This window comes from Thamnophis elegans, chromosome 2 (genome assembly GCF_009769535.1).
Source record: "Thamnophis elegans isolate rThaEle1 chromosome 2, rThaEle1.pri, whole genome shotgun sequence".
NCBI lineage: Eukaryota > Metazoa > Chordata > Lepidosauria > Squamata > Colubridae > Thamnophis > Thamnophis elegans.
This window is the reverse complement of record NC_045542.1, coordinates 7434996-7448375: the sequence shown is the minus strand read 5'-3', so window position 1 is coordinate 7448375 and position 13380 is coordinate 7434996. Positions and strand designations below refer to the sequence as shown.

General features: G+C 45.5%; 1 protein-coding gene across 1 annotated transcript in view; it reads left to right on the top strand.

Annotated features, from left to right (window-relative positions):
* Positions 1-3566: 3566 nt before the first annotated feature.
* LOC116503937 (5'-nucleotidase domain-containing protein 2-like) overlaps positions 3567-13380 on the top strand; it is a 41465-nt gene continuing 31651 nt past the window's right edge. The window contains exon 1 of the mRNA XM_032210679.1: positions 3567-3903. Within this exon, the coding sequence (XP_032066570.1) occupies positions 3630-3903 (274 nt within the window). The 5' untranslated portion in view covers positions 3567-3629. The remainder of the gene's footprint in view (positions 3904-13380) is intronic.

The following is a 13380-nucleotide window of genomic DNA, read 5'->3' as shown; positions in this document are numbered from 1 at the left end:
GGCCATGGGAAGGGGGCACTGCTCCTTGCCCCCCCATCATGCACGTGCAACCCCCATGCATGCATGCACATCTCCTGCATGCGCCCCGCCCCCCCATGCATTTGTGGCAGAGACCCAAAAATCAGCTGGGAGGCGCGTGCACATGTGCGGTGGAGCTGAGCATACTGTAATGATTGGATGGAGTGAGTATAGTTCAAGGAAAGGATAAGGTAAAAATTATCGATGTCCAGCTTAGGTCTGGCTGAGTCTCATCTTTTCAGTTCTGCCTCCGATGTTGCACTTCATGTCTTTCCGGTATCTGCCCTGAAATGATACTATGAGGAAACAGCACGTATTTAGGCCTTCACAGATCCTTTCCCCAAGATTTCAAAGAACAGTAGTGATCAAGGGCTTTAGATGAGGCCCAAGAAAATTTAGAATGTGCTCCTGTCAATACGAAGGGTACAATTTGATTTCACTGCTTTTGTGATCTTTTGTCGGGGGAGGGCAATATTTTAGGTAAATAAAATAGTTTTATGACACAAATCCTGATAAATAATGCAACGTGCTGCAACGTGCTGCAACGTGCTCTACATGGGGCAGCCCTTGAAGAGCATTCGGAGACTTCAGCTTGTCCAGAATGCAGCTGCGCGAGCGATCGTGGGTGCACCTCGGTTCACCCACGTAACACCTATCCTCCGCGAGTTGCACTGGCTGCCTATTGGTCTTCGGATACGCTTCAAGGCGCTAGTCGTCACTTATAAAGCCCTTCATGGTATTGGACCTGGGTACTTGAGAGACCGCCTGCTGCCAATTACCTCCAATAGACCGATTAGATCCCACAGATTAGGCCTCCTCCGAATTCCATCCGCCGGCCAATGCCGACTGGCGACTACCGGGAGGAGAGCCTTCTCTGTGGCTGCTCCGACCCTCTGGAACGAACTCCCTGTGGAGATTCGAACCCTCACCACCCTCCAGGCCTTCCGCAAAGCCCTTAAAACCTCGCTATTCTGACAGGCCTGGGGCTAAAGAGCTTCTGCCCCCCTCCTCGAATGGTATGGTTGTTGTGTGTTTTAAATTGTGTACTGTTATGTCCGTCTTTTATCCCCTGTCTGTACCCCTTTCCCTGACTGAATTGTGAGCCTCCCTGAGTCCCCTTCGGGGAAAAGGGCAGCATATAAATGAAATAAATCCAATCCAAACTAGGTTAACCATAATCTGTTATAGCTCACTGCGCTGTGTGAATCAGCTCATTGTATTTTACTCAACAAACCATGTCTTAACTTTCATAGAACGGAAGAATGACTTAAAAAGTTATCTCAGCCTTTAATTTGAAAGAATAAGTGGAACCCTGGTTAAGGATAATTCTGACCAGGGGACTGAAAGGACCTGTTGGGCTATTTTTCCAGCTACTTTTAGGGCATCCATGGACAGTTCAGCAGAACCCGAGAGGAAAAAACGAACAAAAGTCGCAGGAAGGATCTCCTGGTTGCATTATATTAACTTTAGTTCATCCAATGTTATGGGTGAGTTATGAACTGGTCGCACAGGCTGGCTGGATTCCTGGGCTAACATACTTGGGCTTGGTACTTGTTTACTACTCAGAGTAGTACTACGAGGTGCCCTCCCAGCGAACCCTCCAGGTTTGTAAACCTGACCAAGCAGGAACAACCAAAAGAAGGGGAAGCCCCCACGCTCTCTCTCCAACCACCCTCCTCACCTTTCGCCGTTTTTCTCTACTGTGTTTTAAGATCCGACGCCTTAGATCGCGATCCCATACAATGGATCCAGGAGAAAACGCCTCCGTTGAATCTCTGCTAATCGTTTTCCCACAGCCAAGCTGGGTGTTAATAGCAATAGCAATAGCAGTAGACTTATATACCGCTTCATAGGCCTTTCAGGCCTCTCTAAGCGGTTTACAGAGAGTCAGCATATTGCCCCCAACAATCTGGGTCCTCATTTTACCCACCTCGGAAGGATGGAAGGCTGAGTCAACCCTGAGCCGGTGAGATTTGAACCGCTGACCTGCTGATCTAGCAGTAGCCTGCAGTGCTGCTTTTAACCACTGCGCCACCTTGGCTCTAGAGCGAGGGAAGAGTGAGTTGCAAAACAACGAGGTTGCACTAGACTGGTGTTTCTCAAGCTTGGCGACTTTAAGTCCCCAGGACTTAAAGTCGCCAAGCTTGAGAAACACTGCACTAGACAGAGGTGCGAGGTGGGGCAGCACAGCTGGCTGGGGAATCCTGGGAGATGAAGTCCCCAGGACTTAAAGTCGCCAAGGTTGAGAAACACTGCACTAGACAGAGGTGCGAGGTGGGGCAGCACAGCTGGCTGGGGAATCCTGGGAGATGAAGTCCCCAGGACTTAAAGTCGCCAAGGTTGAGAAACACTGCACTAGACAGAGGTGCGAGGTGGGGCAGCACAGCTGGTTGGGGGATTCTGGGAGTTGAAGTCCCCAGGACTTAAAGTCGCCAAGGTTGAGAAACACTGCACTAGACAGAGGTGCGAGGTGGGGGCAGCACAGCTGGCTGGGGAATCCTGGGAGTTGAAGTCCCCAGGACTTAAAGTCGCCAAGGTTGAGAAACACTGCACTAGACAGAGGTGCGAGGTGGGGCAGCACAGCTGGCTGGGGAATCCTGGGAGATGAAGTCCCCAGGACTTAAAGTCGCCAAGGTTGAGAAACACTGCACTAGACAGAGGTGCGAGGTGGGGCAGCACAGCTGGTTGGGGGATTCTGGGAGTTGAAGTCCCCAGGACTTAAAGTCGCCAAGGTTGAGAAACACTGCACTAGACAGAGGTGCGAGGTGGGGGCAGCACAGCTGGCTGGGGAATCCTGGGAGATGAAGTCCCCAGGACTTAAAGTCGCCAAGGTTGAGAAACACTGCACTAGACAGAGGTGCGAGGTGGGGCAGCACAGCTGGCTGGGGAATTCTGGGAGTTGAAGTCCCCAGGACTTCAAGTCGCCAAGGTTGAGAAACACTGCACTAGACAGAGGTGCGAGGTGGGGGCAGCACAGCTGGCTGGGGGATTCTGGGAGTTGAAGTCCCCAGGACTTAAAGTCGCCAAGGTTGAGAAACACTGCACTAGACAGAGGTGCGAGGTGGGGCAGCACAGCTGGTTGGGGGATTCTGGGAGTTGAAGTCCCCAGGACTTCAAGTCGCCAAGGTTGAGAAACACTGCACTAGACAGAGGTGCGAGGTGGGGGCAGCACAGCTGGCTGGGGAATCCTGGGAGATGAAGTCCCCAGGACTTCAAGTCGCCAAGGTTGAGAAACACTGCACTAGACAGAGGTGCGAGGTGGGGCAGCACAGCTGGCTGGGGAATTCTGGGAGTTGAAGTCCCCAGGACTTCAAGTCGCCAAGGTTGAGAAACACTGCACTAGACAGAGGTGCGAGGTGGGGGCAGCACAGCTGGCTGGGGGATTCTGGGAGTTGAAGTCCCCAGGACTTAAAGTCGCCAAGGTTGAGAAACACTGCACTAGACAGAGGTGCGAGGCAGCCCATCCGCGGCCACGGGCGTACGAGCGGGCCGGGGGGGCGCTAGAGCGAGGCCCTTCCCTCTCGCGGGGCGGAGCGACCTTCCCCTGCCCAGCCCCTCGCCTGCCTTTTTCTTCTCCCGCGGAAGGCGGCTTCCCAGACGCTTCTCGCAGCATGGCTGGGGCCGCCGTGCGTGCGGGCTGGTTCGTGCGCCTGGCGACCCCCTCCGCTTCCTACTGCACCCGCTTCGGGCCCGAAGTCTCCGCCGCTGCAGCGGCCCAAGCCCCGCAACCGAGCCCACCCTATGGCAACCAAAAGTCGCACGCCCGGCGGGTCGCGGCGGAGGAAGAGCCGGCCGCCCGAGCTTTCTCCAGCGCCCCAGCTTCGAGGCCGGACAACAAGAGCTTTCTCTGGGCGCGCTACGGCGAGATGAAGCGGCTAGTGCAAGGTGGGTGGGCCGAGCAGAGCGAGACCTTTCCCCGCTTTTCTCCGCCCCCGGGCAGGGGAGATTGTCTTGCGGAGGTCGCTTTTGGGCAACTGGGGAGGTTCCTCCCGCCCGGAGGGTCTTTCCTTAGCCTCTCTCTTTCCATCTCCCCCCCGCGGCAGGGCTGCTTCATTGTCCCCTTCGGTCTCCCGGTCTTTCGTAGCCCTTCCGAACGGGCTCCCGTGCGTTAACTTCGAGATTTCTCCCTTCCTAAAGCGTTCAAAGGGCCGAAACGCCATCCGGAGTACCTCGGCGATCCACGTATCCCGCTTCTCCTAGTTGGATGCCAGCCTTTTTTTTGCGCACGCACGAGCGAGTTTGCACGTCCGAACATATTTTGGGCTCGTTCCTTTTCTTTCTTTTTTTAGCAGATTTTTTTAAAAATTTTTTCCCTTCTACAACACCTTACAGTCATGACATCAACATTGTTATGTCGTCATACCTGTAGATGTATATAATATGTCGCTTCTATATTTACACACCTTTATACACAGTTATATATCTATATAGCAATAGCAGTTAGACTTATACACCGCTTCAAATGTCTCTTGGGGCTTTAAGCTTCTTGATTATAGCAATAGCAGTTAGACTTATATACCGCTTCATAGGGCTTTCAGCCCTCTCTAAGCGGTTTACAGAGTCAGCATATCACCCCCACAGTCTGGGTCCTCATTTCACCCACCTCGGAAGGATGGAAGGCTGAGTCAACCGGTGAGATTTGAACAGCCCAACTGCAGTCAGCTGAAGTAGCCTGCAGTGCTGCATTTAACCACTGCGCCACCTCGGCTCTATATATCTATATAACTATATATGTGTTGTATTTGTGCTGATAAATAAATAAAGGGAGACTAGTATAGATCTATTTCAAGCTATTTAGCTCTCATCAGCTAGCCGTACCCTTACTGGGATTAGAGCTAAATAGCTTGAAATAGATCTATACTAGTCTCCCTTTATTTATTTATCAGCACAAATACAACACAATTGTAACAAAGGCAACAGTAAAAATATTGGGTTTCTGTCTGGATGGTCTCTTGTGACGAGCCGATGGACAGAGAATGGAAGCAGTGGACTTCCTCCCATGTTTGGGCATACCAGGGATTGTGACTTTAAATACCTACCTACCTACCCACCTACCTACCCATCCATCTATCTATCTATCTATCTATCTATCTATCTATCTATCTATCTATCTATCCATCTATCTATAGTTTTTTGGCTTAATTAATTTTATTCTTGTTTTGCAGCCATTTGTACCAATTGTTCCAAATTTCATAATATTCCCACTTTTCTTTATCTTTTAATCACTAATTCATCCAAGGGGGTTATTATTTTGTTTCCAGCATTGGGCGAATGCTATTCTAGCTGTAGTTAGCAGATGTGTTAATAAGTACTTAATTTTCTTGGTATATTTCCCTTTGATTATTCCCAGTAGAAAGATTTCGGGTTTGTATTTTATCTGTTCTCTTGTAATTTCTTGCACCCATTTCCAAATTTTTGTCCAATATTTGGTTCCACCACAAATCCGCGAAGCCCTTATCCGCGGAGACATAAGCGCGAAGACTAATTCGCGCCGTTCTAAGCACTAAGGAAAAACGCGACCCTACCGCGATGACATAATCACGGGGGGGCAAATTCGCGTATTCCCAAGCACTCGGTACCCTAAACCTAACCCTAACCCTAAACTTAACGCTAAACCTAACCCTAAACCTAACCCTAAACCTAACCCTAAAACAAACCCTAAAACAAACCCCTAAACCTAATCCTAACCCTTACCTTAATTGAAGTCGGCTTTCTGCCGCGGCGCCGTTTTAAAGCGCCCTTCTGTTGCCGCGCTGTTGTCGCGGCGGTGATGACGTGCGGTGATGACGTCGTGGCTTTAGCACCACGATTTTATCACCGCGATTTTGATGAGCGCGGTTTTGTCGTGCCACGCAATATTTTTGTGTTTCCGGGCAGGTCCACCATATGTGATAATAAGTCCCTTGTACTTTTTTACACTTCCAGCAGGTCGGCTTCATGTTTGGGTACATTTTAGCCAATCTTGTTGGTGATAAATGCCAACGATAAAACATTTTGTATATATTTTCTTTAAGTGCTGCTGATCGAAATCTGCTTTCGAGAATTGAACACCGGCTAAGTTGTCGCCCCTTTAAAGGAGAACTTCGGCTTCTCCTGCACACCATTGTTGATGAATCTGATTGCTTTCGCATCATTCCTCTCCTCCTCCATCTATTTCTGGAATTCTGCTCTGGGGTCCTGGTAGTTTCTTTCCCAGGCATTCAAACTGGGATATCCCCCTCTCTCTCCCTCTCTCCCCCTAGTTGGCAAGGACGTGCTCAGGCGGTGGGAGGGAGTGATTTGTAGCAAGTTTATACAGTATTGCTTTGTGTCTGGTTTTTCGGGAGGACTTAGTGGGAAGAAGAGAATAACAACAGAGAATCCTATAGGGTGTTGAAGGTCAATTTTCTGTGATATGTTCCCACAATCTTACTTACATTGGTTTTTTTACCTGCTGAATATATATAGCATTTCATGCTTCTAATATCTCCAGCTGATGGAGTGTTACAAGACTCTTGATATTAAGGAATTGATCCTTTATTTTCTGTATAAAGTTTTTTATTTTTCATTTTCATAACATATAATCACAGGTATACTATTACATAGCCAATATCGTATTGTATTATTAAATGTTTACATCAATTCATCTTACCATCAGTTCCCAAAAACAATTATTGGCTCTTCTGCTCTCCATACACCATATTTGTACCTTATCCATCACTTTCTTCTCCCTCTCTCCTCCCCCTCCCTACCTCCTTTCTTCCCTCTATCATCCTTTTCTTTTCTACTTCCCCTTCCTCTCTCCTTCTCCTCTCTCCCCTTTCCACTCCTCCTTACTCTCCTCCTCTTCCCCCCCTACCCTCTCTCCTATCCCTCTCTTCTTCCCTTACCTCTCTCCTCTGCTTCCCACTCTTCATCTCATTCACTTGGTGTATTTCAGCTTCTGAGCAAGCTCCATTTTATGTTGATGGTATTTATAATTCCTTTTCAATATACATATTAAAATTTAATATGATCCTTTATTTTCTAAGGTGCTTTAAGTGTCTGTTCCGGCTGCAACAGCTTTTCTTACTGCATCTAACCAATGAAAATGTTTTTTTTTCTTGCTGCATCCAGTCAAGTTTCCTTTATCTCATTTAAAGTCCACCAGAAATATATTTGTTCTGCCCTAAAGTAGTATTTTCTCACTGCAGTACCGTTTATTTTAAGAATTTCAAAGTGCATGTAAATAGTTCTGCAAACTGAAGGATGGGTGAGTAAGTGCTTCAACTCAGCAGTAGAGAAAGCCCAGAAACTGCAATTTTAGTGGACTTTTCCACTGAAGTTAACACTCTCTCAACAGACTGAAATCCGAAAGCAGCAACAATTTGGAAGGGTATATGAAAGCATATTATCTTTGCTTTTCAAAAGCTAGTATGTCTAACCGTCCTGTAAACCAGTGTTTTTCAACCACTGTGCCGCGGCACACTAGTGTGCCGTGACATAGTGTAAGGTGTTCCGTGGGAAAAACACCCGCTGGGTGTTTTTGCCTCGGGACATCTCTGTGACTGTGTCCCGAAAGTTGCTTTCGGGACACAGGGATGCCTCTATTAAGTCCCTGCGGTCCCGCGTTTACTTTAAAAACGCGGGGACCGCCGGGAGGTAGCGCACACAGGGACGTCACTGACGTCCCATGCGTGCACCCATAGGAACAATCGTGGAGGATTCAAGAGAATTACTTTATATATAGTCAATATAGGCACAGAGTTAAAAATTTTTAACATTTTCTAATGGTGGTGTGCCTTGTGATTTTTTTCATGAAAAAAGTGTGCCTTTGCACAAAAAAGGTTGAAAAACACTGCTGTATACACAGGCCTGGAAAAGGAGATCCCACTTTGTGGAAGGAAAGTCTCTTCTAAGATGGTAGTTGCTAGACCTGGGTTTTGAAAGCATCTCTTATTATTTTATCTCTTTATTATTTGTTGTCTCTTATCTACAACAGGGGTATCCAACCTTGGCAACATTAAGACTTGTGGACCTTAGTTCCCAGAATACTCCAGCCAGCCATGATCTAAAAGTTTGGAATGTTCCCTTTGTGTAGTGATCCTAATCTCTAGTAGAGCAGAGGAGATTCAAATTCCTATGTAGAGTAGAGTGAGGCTTCAGATGTTGGTTAGGGATTATTGGAGTTATGGTCTAAGCACATCTATACAGGTTAAGGAAAATTGCTCCAAGTGCTTTGAGAGTCCACTCTATCCAGAACACAAGTGATCAACTTTTTTATTTCATTTTTTTTAATGTAAATGTGTTTTTATTTTCCATTTTCATTTCGTACAGTCACATATATACTGTGCATAACCGGGGCCATATAACATTAAACAATAAACACAGCCATTCCTCTTGTCAACAATACCCCCCAAAATAGAAACCCAATGTACCTCTTCGACCCTCCATACACCCTTTCTTTCGCCCCCCTCCAACTTTCCATCTTTCCTCCAACATTCCCCTCTACCCTACTTCCCCTCCCCCCTCTACCACTCCTCTCTCCCAGTACACTCCCTCCCTTCCTTCTCACCCTCCCTCCCTTCCTCTCTCCCACCCTCTCTCCCCCTCTTTCTTCTATCCCTCTACTCCTCCCTTTGGTGTATTTCTACTATCTATTAATATATTCAGCTTGTCCTATTTATACACTGGAATTAAAGAGCAACAGTATACAAGTGCAATCACGTTACCTTAAAATCTAACACATACTATGTATCCCCCCTTCCCCCATCCCCCCTAACACCCCACCTCCCTCCCCCCCCCCGACTTCCCAGAACCCGTACACGGTATAGGTTTTTAACAAATACAGTCTAAAATATATTAAGACAAAGGAAATAAAAAAAGAAGTTAATAACATCTCTGCATTGAATTCAGCTTCTTCCTGTTGCACTAGCTATGAACAGTTTAGATTATTCCTAATCTTAAACATAGGCTATCTGTAATTTCTTAGTCCCGTATTTGTTTTGTATATAGTCAATCCATTTTTTCCAGTCTCGTTTATATCTCTCATTTGAATGGTCTTTAAGATATGCCGATATTTTAGCCAACAAGTGATCAACTTTTGAGGAATGTTGGCGACTGTACTTAACCTTTAGAGTGGGTGCTGCAACATATTTCAGTTGAAAGGGCTGCATTATGCATGGAACAATCTGTTCCATTCTTACCTGTTTTACAGAAATGTAGTTTTCTACTTTTTGGGGTAAACAAAGTATTAAGTCTATGCACTACCTTTTTTTTTCTGGATTTCCCACCTGATAGGTGAGAAACAGCACTAATACGGTTGGGGCCACTGCCAAAGGGCGTAGGATGGAAATGAGGATCACTAAAAAGGTGTTTGAGAAATGTGTGATCCTGAGATTATATTTGCTGTGGATCAGCCCATGCTCTGGGAGAGTGCTGGATAGCTAATGCAATCAACAAAAGGAAAAAGAATACACTTGTGTGCTGCAAAGTTGTTGCATGATAGCTGTTATCATACCCAGCCAACACAACCTAAAACTAGTGTCACACGTTATGTATGATTCTGTATAAGGCAGCATCTTAATGTTCCTCGGACCTGGCAAAATGGCATCGGACCTGGGTACCTGAGAGACCGCCTCCTGCCAATTGCCTCCCAAAGACCAATTCAATTGCACAGGCTTGGCCTTCTCCGGCTTCCATCTGCCAGCCAATGCCGGCTGGCGACCCCCCGGGGGAGAGCCTTCTCTGTTGCTGCTCCGGCCCTCTGGAACGAGCTCCCCATGGAGATCCGGACCCTTACTACCCTCCCGGCCTTCCGTAAAGCTACTAAGTCCTGGCTATTCCGGCAGGCTGGGGGCTGTTGAAGTATCCAGCCCCGTTTCAATTGTGACTGTTGTGGGTTTTTAATATTGTTTGTATTGTCTTATTTATTCCCCCCCTGTTTATTGTGAGCCACCCCGAGTCCTTCGGGAGTGGGCGGCATGCAAAACCAATAAACCTAAACCTAAACCCTTCCTAAAGCGTAAGAGTTATCTACAAAGCTTGAGAGTTCTCAGTTCCTTTCTGATATGCCAATGAGGCAGTGGTGGGTTTCAAAAAAATTTGGAACCTACTCTGTGGGTGTGGCCTCCTTTGTGGGAGTGGCTTGCCAGCCATGTGATCTGGTGGGAGTGGCTTGCCCGCCCAAGTGTTTTCTTTCTCTCTCTCTCTCTCTCTCTCTCTTTCCTTCCTTTTGTCTCTCTGTCCCTTTTTTCTTTTTTTCTTTCATCTCTCACTCTTTTTCTTTCTTTTTTCTTTCTTTTTTCTTTCTTTCTTTCTTTCTTTCTTTCTTTCTTTCTTTCTTCCTTTCTTCCTTTCTTTCTCTTTCTCTCTCTCTCTCTCTCTCTCTGTGTGTGTGTGTGTGTATGTGTGTGTACGTGTGTGTCAGGGGTGGGTTCCAAAATTTTTTGGAAGCTCTTCTGTAGGTGTGGCCTGCTTTCCGGGTCCACTGGTGGAACCTCTTCTAACCGGTTCGGTAGATTTGACGAACCGGTTCTACCGAATAGGTGCGAACTGGTAGGAACCCACCTCTGCAACGAGGGGATCATATTAATGTTGGGTGTTGATGTAGCAGCAGTGATTTCCCCCCCCCCAAATTACTGTGCAGTGAAAGAAAGTTGGTTGGTTTTATCTCTGTGTGCTCAGATCAAAATATTTATTTTGGAAATCCACAATTACCCAGGTTTCTTCCTTAGTTGCTGACGTCTTTCTTTCTGGCTGCTAACAAGCGTGCCACGTCTCTCCCACTATTTTCTCCTCGTCCTCCTGCCCTCAACACTGCATATGTATACAATGTCTGCTTCCTTCCCACATATTCCCAGTTCTTTCCCAATATGCTGTGCCATCAACCGTCTGTACAGTATTGCGTTGTCACAGCTCAACTGCCTGACCCAGAAATTTCTGATTTGTCAGGAAAAAGATCTTACTCATCCTAGGGGTTGTTTGGTTTTTTAACTGAAGAGACTTATTTTTAGCAAAATCTATTCCAGGAAGTAAAGCGGGAAGGATTGGGAAAAGTTCTCCGTGAACTTTTCTGAATTTAGCTGACTCATCAAATGGCAGCTTCTGTTATTAATGGGTCTGTTTGCATATGAAAAGCCAACCAGTTCAGATTTCCAGTTGCGGAATAACAGAAGCATCAACATCTATATTAGTCAACTGATGTCACTGATGTTGTTTAGGTAGCTCATCCTTGAAAAGTATAACAATGGCCTTGATAAATTAGTCTAACATTGGATTCTGATTCCAGCAATGACTATTCAGCTTGTAGGAAGAAGCAAGAATTTTCAAGCAAGTTTTGAAGTGAGCACAGGAGAATGTTCCAGGAAGGAAAAATAAAAGTTTAGGAGAAATAAGGAGACAAAGTCCAATATTAGGGAAACAAATTAATTCTTGTTCCATTCATCTTTAATATATTATACCTGAGAACTAGTAGAGAAGAAAAAAATTTGAGCAAGTACCTGTTTTTCTTCAAGCTATCCTAGAGCCCCAATATCCGATATTCCAGGAGAAATGAGCCTCTATGTGAATTTTTAAATAAATAAAGCAACAAATATTGCATTTTGGCTACTGCCATTGAAAGTTGCTAGTAGACGTCTCCCAACAAAAGATAATTCTATATTGTGTAAAGAAATAATTGTTGTTCTACTAAATTAAAAGTCTTTTTATTTTCACTTTTTTATTCCCACCATTTAAAAAAGTCAGTCGTTTGTATCTTGGTTCATAAACAATTTTCCCCAGGTTTTTAAAAGTTATGTGACCAGTTCTATCCATAACTGTCTAAACCTGTTAGGCTACATATTCATGTATTTGCATGTTTATTCTTAATATGTTCCTTAATTCCAAAAGAAACAGAATTGTTGCTTCCAACGAACTCTTTTTTTGTTGTTCTTGAAAATTGATATTAATAATTTTGAACATTGATAGACATTGACAACTGTATTCATAATTATTTACAAGGGGGGTGCATTGATACTGTTTTAGAAGGTCACAATTTCGTATTACTGATTTACAGATAGCTCAGGTCTGTTGAAAGCACCACCGTGATGTTTCCGCATATGCATCTGGTTGTTTTATTTACTTAGAACAAGTACGGCTGCAATTGATGACAGTCATATCATTTTGTATGTTTCAGAAAACGTAGCTGTGTACTAAAAACCGATTCAAGGATTATGACAAAGCAGTAATGATTTCTAGCTATCAAATATATCAAACAAATAAATTTCATAATAAATTATTAGAATGAGAAATGATTAGATGATTCAAATGTGCGCCCAACAAAAGCGTGGCGAGAAAACCACGAGGTCAAAAGCGCTCCCACAAAAGAGCGCCGACAAAACCATGCCCACAAAAGCGCAATTAGGGTTAAGGTAACGGTTAGGGTTATTACGTTGTTTTCCCGTTGTTTGTTGATGGCGCGCTTTCGTCGACGCGCATTTATCAGCGCACTTCTGTGTGCGCGATTTCAACCTCGCGGTTTTCTCCCTGCGGTTTTGTCGGCAGGCTTTTTTCAGGCCCGCATTTGTTGGTGAACCATTAAATGCTAGCCTATTTTGTAGGAGAGCTAATTAGAAACATCCAATTTTCTTTCTGGTCATGACTTGATTTTGTAAAATAACAAAGGAAATACTGGTCTAATTCAACATATATTTGCATCTTTTCTTCGTAACCGTTCTTCGCAGTGGAGACCTCATAGAGTGACTGATGATTACATAGTCAGAAATGTGATATAAATGTGCTTGGGGACAGATAGGTACTGTATTTTTCGGACTATAAGATGCACCGGTGTATAAAATGCACCAAGATTTCAAAGAGATAAGTAAGAAAAAAAGTTCTTGTCCTCCCATGAGCACTCTGCAGGCTTCAGCAGGGCTGGGGTAAGGCAAAAACGCCCCCGTTTTTCACCAGAATGGGGGGATTTTTTCCTTCCCCCAGCCCTGCTGAAGCTTTTCGGGAGATGGGGGGAAGGAAAACAAACCATCACCACCACCCCCGTTTTGGCAAAAAAACAGGGTGTTTTTCGCCCATTTTTCACAAAAATGGGATGTGGGGCTGGGGCTTCGGGAGGCCAAAAATGGCTGTATTCGGTGTATAAGATGCACCAACATTTCCACGCTCTTTTAGAGGGGGAAAAGGTGCGTCTTATACTCCAAAAATACTTTAAAACGAGCAAGGGCAGCATGTTTTAAAATTGATGGTTGAAGGCAGTGGTGGGTTTCAAAAATTGTTCGAACCTACTCTGTGGGTGTGGCCTCCTTTGTGGGAGTGGCTTGCCAGCCATGTGACCAGATGGGAGTGGCTTCCTGCCCATGTGACCGGATATGAAATTATGAATTAGTACTTAGGTCGGTCCAAGTAGCTATT